Genomic DNA, 10,017 nt, shown 5'->3' with positions numbered 1-10,017 from the left:
ATGCATTGTATATAAAAGATTTCACAAAAATATACTAATAGGCTGCATCTGAAATCGCAAACATTCTTTAAACATCTATAATAAATGTACCGTTATTTCTGTTCTATTTTTTATTTTCTCACCGACAGTTTACAGTGCGTAGCCGGCGCGTAATCATTTTACAGTGGATAGCGCAAGTGTGTCAACAATGCGGTTCTCATGCACTCTCCATTCCACACCATTCGTAAATATTTCTTTAACCTACTTTGAGTTCTTCTTTATCGGCCATTTTGTCTTCTGCCCCATTCCTTAGCTAGGGGAACGTTTTTCATTTATTCTAGGTTGCGAACAACCTTGTGCCACCACGCTTTTGGTGTATTTATTTGTGTGTGTGGAGCTGGAGTAAATTTAATTTGTATTTGGAATATGGCTTTGGATTCAGCAGATGGAGCATCGTCATCCGATGGACAAACAAAAGAAAAACCTAAATCAACCCCCATTGGAGATTTTCCTAGTATCGAAGAATTTACGAAGGTGAGTTTTATCCGCTGTCGTATTTGCTCAATATACATGATTTTATTTTTATTTATTTATTTTTTTCTATTTGTCTACAGAAAGGACTAACTGAAATTATGGTTGCCACAAAATGTGCCAATTCATTTCCCCAAGGTGCGTCGAGGGATTTGTACTGTGCCTACCCAACATTTGGACGGGTAATCGACGAACAATCACATCGTATATTGGGTCTCATATCACACGTGCTCAAACGGGAAAATGTCAGAGGAAATATTCAACGACGTCAACCGGACGAGCAGTTCGAAATGTTATTGGAGTGCAATGATGCCATGTTTGAACGACTGCAAATAAATCTTGACGAGCTTGCTGGCATTAAGAAGCCGCCGCAGACAATTGTAGTGGAATCACAAATTACATCGACGCCCACACCCGGCAAAGGTGCCGGTAGCTGGAATTTAAAAAATAACGAAGCAAGTCCCTCTTTTGCCGCCCGTTTAATAACCGCAAAGAATATTGCCAGGCCGCAAGTAAAGTTTCAAATTCCTGTGGACAATAGCCAAGATAAGCCGTTTATGCCGAGGCTAAAAGAAAAACCAAATTCTCTCAAGCCCCTTGCAATCCTGCCGGAGTATGATGATGCCGGCAATGTTGTCAGTTATTTACATCCCTACGAGTTCGAGTTGATGAAGTTTGAAGTGCCATCCAACTTGCTGAAACCACGAGAAGCCGAAAAACCAAAAGACGTAGACACAACAGAATTAATGTATATTGACACGAAACCAAAACTCTTTCAAGCCTTGGAGGAGTTGCGCAAGGCGTCTGAAATCGCTGTGGATGTTGAACATCATTCGTATCGTACATTTTTGGGAATTACTTGTCTGGTACAAATTTCAACTAGGACTAAGGACTACATTTTTGATGCCTTGGAGTTACGAGATGAAATGTGGATTCTTAACGAAGTCTTTACAGATCCAAAAATTGTCAAAATCTTCCATGGTGCAGATTTCGATGTGGAATGGTTACAACGTGATCTGTCCATTTATATTGTGAACATGTTTGACACGCATCAGGCGGCAAAGGCATTGAACTTCGCACGCCTCTCTCTGGCATATTTGTTGAAACATTACTGCGATAAAGAAGTTGATAAAACTTTCCAATTGGCCGATTGGCGTATTCGCCCACTACCCGAGGAACTAATTGCATATGCCCGGCAAGATACCCATTTCCTCATTTATGTATACGAACGTATTACAAATGATTTGCTAGAAGCTGGAAATCAAAAACCACAATTGTTGCGATCCATTTATCAAAGGTCCACGGAGATTTGCAAGAAGCGTTTCCAGAAGCCCATTATTACGGCAGACTCATATATGGACATTTATCGTAAATCAAAAAGAATTTTTGATAACCGACAACTGTTTGCCTTGAGTGAGATTTTCAAATGGCGTGATACTATGGCCCGTCAAGAAGATGAAAGTTACGGTTACGTACTGCCGAATCATATGATGCTGCAGATTTCGGAAAGTTTACCGCGTGAAATGCAAGGTATATTGGCTTGTTGTAATCCCATTCCGCCATTGGTGCGTCAGAATTTGCATACTTTGCATCAAATCATATTAAAGGCACGTGAACAACCCCTTGTAAAGCCGATATTGCAAGCAGAAGCACCCAGTCGTGTTGTCTATGCAAATGTCTGTGATTACAACAGCAAATTACACTGTCCACATGATTTAACAATGGCAGAGGAATTCCGTGACGATTTACCCACCTTGCTAACATTTGATAAAGAAAAGGGTGTTCAAATTAATGATGAATCGTCGATTGCCTCGAATCCGATGAAGAAGGCGGTTTTGAGTGTTTTCGATACGCCAGAGAATTCCGAAGAGGTAAGTTAATGGATTACTTATATATGACAGTGGGCTATTTGAAACGGTTTGTGGATTGTCAGACAGTCCATCCTTTATCTATGTTTAAAATTAGTATATAAATGTACTGAAGTAGGGTGAGAGAGGCCACATTTCATATTTCTATTACCCAGAATATACGACTATTTAGCTTTAGAATGTCTTACAATGAGTAGTTTCTGAGACATGTAGTCTTTGAGCCTTATTCGCTGAAATCCTTACTGTAAGATTCAATGGTCAGAGTTCTGAATCTGATTGCCTCAAATATATAAAAATGACGCAGCCCTCCGCACAATTCGTTGTTTGGACAAATGCGTTCTATTTGCATGTTTGTGGTCTTCCACGTCACTTCATATAAAACTGTATGAATAAAAATAATATTAGCTACTAAGTTCAAATTTTTTAGGATTCTGATTATCTTAATTTTTAAATTATCAATTTTCTTTTTTTAGGACGAAGAAATTATGCGTCATCGTCTGGCAGAAAAACGAAAAATTCTCTTACCATATAAGAGATATATGACGGTCCTGCCAATGATTGAAAAGGAAAAACGCGAAGAAGCTGCTCGCCTCGAAGCCGAGAACAAAAAGAGACAATTATGTCCAGATGCTCCGGCTATGATGCCTATCAATGTAAATGATGTCAAAAAAGATGCCGAGGAAGAAGATATATACAGCATGCCCATTAAGGCTATGTTGAAGAGAAAATATGAGGAAGCTGTTGCAAAGAAAGCAGCTGCTGCAGCCGCTAACGATGGTGCTTCCAGTTCGAAACGTACCAAGTTGGAAAGCACATCAACAATTGAACAAACTACACCAACTGATGATAAACTGAAATTTGTTAATTTACCCCCAACCAAGAAGGAATTGAAACAACAAAAGGAATTCAAGCGACAAGCCGAGACAACTGTATCCGAACTGGAAAGAAATGATAACGATGATGACGATGGTCCGCCAGAGGAGAAACCAAATGTTTCAACTGATCCTTCACAGAATTGTGACGAACAGAAACCATCAACACATAAACAGAAATTCCAAAAAAATAAAAACAAAAAACAGAAGTTCATGGCATCAAATAAACCACACCAGTCCTCAGATAAACCGGTACAAACTAATTTCGATTATAAAAATGTTGATTTCAAGAAATTCCAAGGTGGTGCACAAAAAGCGAAAGGAATGGAAATTAAAGCACAATTTCATGCCAAGGTAAGTGCATTATATAAATCAAATACTTTCTTTATTCCAATTAAAAAAGTGATAAAAACACATACCATCTTATTCAAAATAATAATTTATTTTATTTTTCTTGATAATTTATTTTATTTTTTTTCTCTTTCTTTTTCAGAGCAATTCAAACAAGACGCAAAATAAGAAATTCAATAAACTATTTACATTTTCAAATGTAAAAAGTAAAAAATAGTTTAATATCATTTTTACTACCTAACCTAGCTACATAGATTCGTTAGAAATACGAAAATGAACTGAATAAAAATAAACTATTTTTCTATTCTACATATTATTTTAATTGAGTATGTATGTATATTTTAGACTTGTCTGTTTGTGTTTTAATAGAAAAATAAATACTGAAATATTATAAAAATATTGTATTATGTGTTTTGTTTATGATTTCTTAGAACAGGAGTTGGAGGAATTGGATTTTAAGATAAAAACTATGGACAAAAAATAGAAGAAATGTAACTGGGAATTTATTGAACACAGACATGATTTTATAGCCTTTGCAATTAAGACTCCTGGAATAGAAAGTTACAAAATGAAATTTTTAATATTCAGGAAAAAAATCCAGGGAACGATTATGCTCTATTTGAAACAAAACACATTAGTTATTGCTATATAGAAAAACAACGGATTAAATTACAATACGTCCTAGCTAAAATCTATCGTTTTTTACATTATAATTAAATAAATCAATCGATCGATTAGTTTTTACAAAGATATACATAAAATTGTCTTTTTATCTTAATTAGGCTTTTGAAACATTTTAAGTTATGATATGTTTAATATGGATCCTTGTTACCAGTCACATATGAAATCGAATTTCCTTTTTTATTTGGTTTTATAAGTTTTTAAACATTTTCTCGCCTTCACGATCCATGCAGTATTCGACAACTGCAAAGATAACCAGTAGTCGTCGTTCTACGCCCCGTTTGTGTTTGTCCGTTATGAGGGGATATAGGGCATCGTTTTTCGATAGACGATCAATAAGTTCGGTTAGAACACCACCAGAAAATACCTGTAAACGTTCCCATGTAGAGGCTCGTAATCTGTAAAACAAAACAGAAATGAATTATTGGTATTCCATGAAAGTGCTGGGGCGTGGTTTCACTTACAAACAACATTGATATAGTGGTGCCAATATATCTAAATGATCTTTATTGGGATTTCCAAATGCTTTGCCATTGTCTATAAGCACCACTCGCTCCTCACGCGTTTCGTAATGATGTCGATCACCATTTTGTATTAAATAATCGAAAATGGCGACGTCAATAAGGTCCAGTAGTCGAATATTTTCCATTTTCCCTTTCAGAGATCTATGGAAAAGTGATTACATGCAATAATTAGTTATGCTTAAACCTTATATTGATAAAACTGATATTCTAAATTGGGACTATTTTTAAACTAAGCCTTTGTCAAATAAATATTAAAATAAGTGAATAAATTATATCGCAAATGAATTATTAAAGTAAATATATATAAGCAGAAAGGAAAAATATAATACATTCCGTGCACGAACGCAAATGCTATAAATGTTGAATTTTGTCACACTTACTTGCAATAATTCATATCATCTTCCCAGGGTGCTCGTTTATCTTCTTTGTATGTCCTTTGCCATGGAGAGCGTCTCTTTGCCAATTGTCCCGGTATTATGTAGATTAGTACGCCCTCAATGTTGTTATTCTCATCACCGCATACAGTTTCCTCTTCGTTGCAATAATGACATTTGCCAAAGAGACAATACTGTTCGGTCTCATTTTCTCCCGGTGTTATTGTCATGGTATTTTGAAGTTCTGAGTCGCCTTTATCGTAAATATCTGTTTTCAGGTTGACCACCCTGCCCACAACAATCGGTGTCCAGCGAAAGTCTAAAACGGCGCCCAAATAGAAGGCATAAACTTCAGCAGTGTGACGGTCCTTGCCGCCATATACTGGGCCATCAATCACAATGTCACGTGGATACCACTGTGGCTTGAAAATCACTTTTTGTTGATTAGATAAACGCATCAATAGCTTCAGTTGTGTACCGCGTGATAAGTTGTTGACCTGTGGATAAAGAAATCATATATGCCGATTAATAAAAGGTAACATATAAGTGGGAAATGTATTATTAGAATGAAATATATTAATGCCAACACATATATAGAAAAATACATATTTGGCAAATGTACCGCCCAGATTTATTACATTCATCACAAAAAAAAAAAAAAAAATGCCAGTCTAATGATTACCATTTTTTTAACACTATGTGGTATCAACTTACCTTGGTTATAGGCTCATTTCGTAATGTTTGCAAGAGTTGGCCCATCGACGAATCGTATAAAGGGTATATTTCATTTTCATGCGGCCACTATAAAGAAATTTAATGGAATATTATTTGGGTGATAAATATTTTTTAATGTGTTTGTTCCGGAACACATTAAAAATAATCTACTGTTTGTTGTATGTGATATCTGGTTATTTCAGTTAGATTAGCCGTAGCTGGCAAAGTGTTTCTCATCCTTAGATTTCATTTAGGATCACAGAATGATTTTTTTCATATTTGTAACGCCGGAATTAAAGAGAAGATTTCTATAATTTGGGGAAAATACCAAAACACAGTTGATAAATAAAAAATTTACACTAGATTAAGTTTTTGAGTTAGGGCGAAATGAATTTTTTGTTGATAACTCTAATTTTTATGTAAAACCTTTAATACGGCTTTTAACGCTTGTTTTTGAGGTCACATGCCTTCAGTTAAATAGAATGGGGAATATTTTTGTAAAACATATCCTCATGCTATCTCTAGTCCTTGATACTTTTATTTATTTCCTTGAACCGTAAAAAAATCGTAAACCAAATATATTCGTACGATGCAAATCCGGATCACAAACTTTAGGATAAGAAATCCGATATTAATCAAACGATTAAATGTATATGCATACAATTTGAAAGCTTAAAACATTGCTAACTAAATATATTACTCTGATTTATGTCGTCCGCATATGGCCTTTGTTAGGCGGCGTATTTAATATATATTTTATGTTTTTAAAAAAGTAGGTTTGCTATTTTTTTTATCATATAACAAACTGGGATTACTCCTGAATATTTATAAATATAAATATATTTCAGAAATTTGGTCGGATCGTAATCTATTTAATTTTCATAATCATTCAGTGGCAGGATGTCCTCCCGATCAAACTCACAGACCGCAATGTATAAATCTTACATTTATTTTTTATTATCCCCCTGTCTTATTTACTTACCCAATTGGCTATGTCCCACAGCACTGAAGCATTTTCATAACTTGCCGGTCTATAGTTCTTCAACAATTTATTCCGATACATAAAGAAACGAGGATTTCGATTCAGATAGGCCGGTTTCAAGTGCCTGATTTTATGGCGAATAACATTCTCAAGTGCTCGGGTACTTGACAGTGCTGGATCCTGAGCATTTAGGTAGTACATAAAGTAAAGATTGCCCCCAACGGCCAAACATAGAATGGTCACGAGAGCAACAATTATTATAACGGTACGTTTATTCATTGTGGTCAGCTGTTAGCAACGATAGCGACGACAATGGCCAACCGTGTTGGCAGTGATAACAATGTGCGAAAATTCAAATTATCAAAATCACTGTCGTTACAGCAACGATGATACTGAGTAATAATGTGTTTCCTCAGCAGATGTCCGAAAGTCTGACATTGACGACGAAGGCAATCACGATGATGATAACAACAATAATGATTTATGCGGCACAACAATTGAATTGGCCAACGCAATGACGATTTAATTAGTCCGGACGATATACTTGGCTGGGCGTCGCTGTTGCAGCAGTAAATTGCTAGAATAGATTCGGATTGTTTGGTACTTTGTTGTAACGTCTGCCGTAGGTATTTTTGGGACTTATTCGTCATTTGGTGAAATATCTGTGAGAACATACAGCAGCAAACAAATTGCAATTGGCAGTCTTACGATATTTTATGTTGTGCGAATTAATGTTAAGTGTCTTTGATATGTATGCGACTGTGAATGGCAAGTGCTCCTTGCCGCAGGGAGGCAGCAGCGGCGTCAAGGGACGTGTTGCAGCGGTGACCGCGAATGTTTATTCTTTTCAAATAATGAGACACTCAACAGCTGAACATTTGAATATTGGCTAACAATAATGGTTGTATCTGTGTGTGTGAGTATGTGTGTGTGGCAGCGAAGATGTCAACGTTGAAATAGTTTTTTGTTTGTTTGTTGACTATTTTAATTTATGAAAGGTCTTTCCTCTTGGTGTTGGCTGTTCAAATCCCGCCAAATATATTTGCATTGCGAAGAAGAAGTCGAATAATTGTGTTTGAATGCAGATCGTGTTGCTCATGTCTAGTTGCAAGAAATGGCTTGATTAAGTGTAATTATGAAGGGAGGATTGGGACAAATGTTATAATTATTATTATTTCCAATTTCATCATATATTTATGTAAATATCTCATTATTTGTTAGTTTCAATAAATCAGGATTTTTTTTTTTTTAATTAAAGAGGCAGCAAACGCTCTGAAATGAAATAAGTGAAACAATAAATAATGATAATAACAGAATGCCAAAGGGTTGTATTATTAGGATTCGTGGTATTTAATATGCGGGAACTAAGACCCAGAATACATTTCTTCCAAGTATAATGTTATCTAAAAATTAGTAACTAGTTTTATTTTTTATCGGATATTTTTCCAACATCATCAAAAAACGTTAACGAAAAATCATAAATACACTGATTTAGGCTATATGCAAATGGAAGACTGCATCAAGTAATTCGAAACTACTAAATAAGTAAAATGGTGAAATCAATAAGGCTATATTGAAGCCTTGCTATTTTGCGGACAACAATACCTTATGATTCAAAATTTATAAGTAGTATTATGGATTATGAAAATGGGAAATAGTTTAACCCTGCTTCGGAGACATTAATTTTCATGTAGGTAGGGTAGATAATAACTGTAATTCTTGTAATTGAGAACAAAAGTAGCATTGAAACATTTCTGGAAAGTCAACTACGTCTCTATAATCATCGCCCACCGTTTGAAGTATATATTCATGCAACAAACATTGAATAGTATTTCCGCCTATGTACACTGGTGGCCAAAACTAAAGCAACTAATATTGCAAGGTTAATAAATGCCGCATAACATAAGATATCGTGTTGTTTTTTTTTTCTGTTTTAAATCGGGTACTTTATTAACGTTTTTAAAAAGGCATTAATGCAAAATTCATTATGGAATCTATACTAATAAAAGAGTAAAGTGATTGAATGACTGACTGATTTAACCATTCATTAACACCCAGACGAAACCGCTGAAGATAGAATCTTGAAATTTTGGGTGAGGGTCACTCTTGGTCCACATGTGACAGATAAGGCTGGGTTTTTGGAAATTTGTACTAGAACGGTACGAAAAGTACTAAATGTGATACCATTTGTATTTGGCGAACCGGTGGAGCTAGAACTCTGAAATTTGGTTTGGTGGTCGTTGATGGAGTGTAGGATAGATGTACCAAAGGATTTTTAGAAATTCGAACTATAAATATCCGAACTATATACTAAATTTGGTACAATTTTGTAGCATGTGAAGGGATATAGTTAAAAACTTAAAATTTGGAGTGTGAATTAAAGTTGAGAAGTAGGGCCCATTTAAGGAGATGGTTTTGAAAGCGTGTACTCATGTGTACGCAAAGTACTATGTGGTACTATATTTGGTACAAATTTATTTCGGAGATACAAATCGAGCTGAAATCCTGGAATTTGAAATTAAAATTACCGTCGGAGTGTAGGATGGGGATATGAACGTAGTTTTGGAAATTTGTTACTTATGTGTACGAAAAGTACTAAATCGTACTATAATCGGTACAGTTTGGATTTTGGGTGATCCTATAGAGCGGGAACAATACAATGTAGGAAGTTTTAGAAATGTGTACTACTGTGTACTAAATTTGGTACAATTTGAATTGTGAGTGAACCGATTGAGTTGGAATCCTGAAATTTGAATTTGGAATCACTATGGGGGTGTAGGATTTGGGTATGCAGGAAGTTTTATTGGATGGTTGAGGAGGGTACTTGTGGAAATAATGTGTGCTAAATGGAACTAAATTTGGTCAAATTTGGATTTGGATGAACTTTTAGAGTTGGAATCATGAAATTTGGTCACTAAATGGTACTCAAATTTAATTTATGGTCGATATTAAAATAATATGTCAATACATGTTTAAGTATTTCCTACATTCGCTAACGAAGTTGCGGGCATATGCTAGTAAATAATAATTTATTTATAAGGGAATTGTCTCAATTTTTGCTTGGACAAAACTAAAGCAACTATACAGTACAAGTAGAGGAGCTCTAAAATTTTAGTCATTTTTACCGTTATAATTACAATG

At 35.2% G+C, this 10,017-nt stretch overlaps 2 protein-coding genes across 2 annotated transcripts; one reads left to right on the top strand and one right to left on the bottom strand.

The window, feature by feature from the left end:
- The first annotated feature begins 405 nt into the window (after positions 1-405).
- LOC133335410 (exosome complex component 10) lies at positions 406-3,912 on the top strand. The gene is made up of 4 exons (XM_061543681.1): positions 406-513; positions 594-2,381; positions 2,852-3,604; positions 3,744-3,912. Exons 1-4 carry the CDS (start codon positions 406-408, stop codon positions 3,816-3,818), a joined length of 2,724 nt encoding a protein of 907 aa, XP_061399665.1. The 3' UTR covers positions 3,819-3,912.
- A 546-nt stretch (positions 3,913-4,458) lies between these two features.
- LOC133335423 (glycosaminoglycan xylosylkinase homolog) lies at positions 4,459-7,777 on the bottom strand. The gene is made up of 5 exons (XM_061543694.1): positions 6,877-7,777; positions 5,895-5,981; positions 5,187-5,677; positions 4,747-4,947; positions 4,459-4,680 (listed from the first exon to the last, which is right to left on the bottom strand). Exons 1-5 carry the CDS (start codon positions 7,153-7,155, stop codon positions 4,473-4,475), a joined length of 1,266 nt encoding a protein of 421 aa, XP_061399678.1. The 5' UTR covers positions 7,156-7,777; the 3' UTR covers positions 4,459-4,472.
- Between the last annotated feature and the right edge of the window lie 2,240 nt (positions 7,778-10,017).

The sequence above is a fragment of the Musca vetustissima genome, unplaced genomic scaffold (genome assembly GCF_032173495.1).
Source record: "Musca vetustissima isolate MV318-11 ecotype Yass unplaced genomic scaffold, APGP_CSIRO_Mvet_v1 utg7762, whole genome shotgun sequence".
NCBI classification, from domain to species: Eukaryota; Metazoa; Arthropoda; class Insecta; order Diptera; family Muscidae; genus Musca; species Musca vetustissima.
This window is presented reverse-complemented; position numbering and strand designations above follow the sequence as displayed.

Coding starts and splice junctions, on each gene's coding strand:
- LOC133335410 (XM_061543681.1), top strand. CDS start 406: ATGGCTTTGGATTCAGCAGATGGAGCATCGTCATCCGATGGACAAACA. Junction 514..593: donor GTATCGAAGAATTTACGAAG/GTGAGTTTTATC, acceptor ATTTGTCTACAG/AAAGGACTAACTGAAATTAT. Junction 3,605..3,743: donor AAGCACAATTTCATGCCAAG/GTAAGTGCATTA, acceptor TTTCTTTTTCAG/AGCAATTCAAACAAGACGCA.
- LOC133335423 (XM_061543694.1), bottom strand. CDS start 7,155: ATGAATAAACGTACCGTTATAATAATTGTTGCTCTCGTGACCATTCTA. Junction 5,982..6,876: donor TGTGGGACATAGCCAATTGG/GTAAGTAAATAA, acceptor ATTTCTTTATAG/TGGCCGCATGAAAATGAAAT. Junction 5,678..5,894: donor GAAATGAGCCTATAACCAAG/GTAAGTTGATAC, acceptor CTTTATCCACAG/GTCAACAACTTATCACGCGG.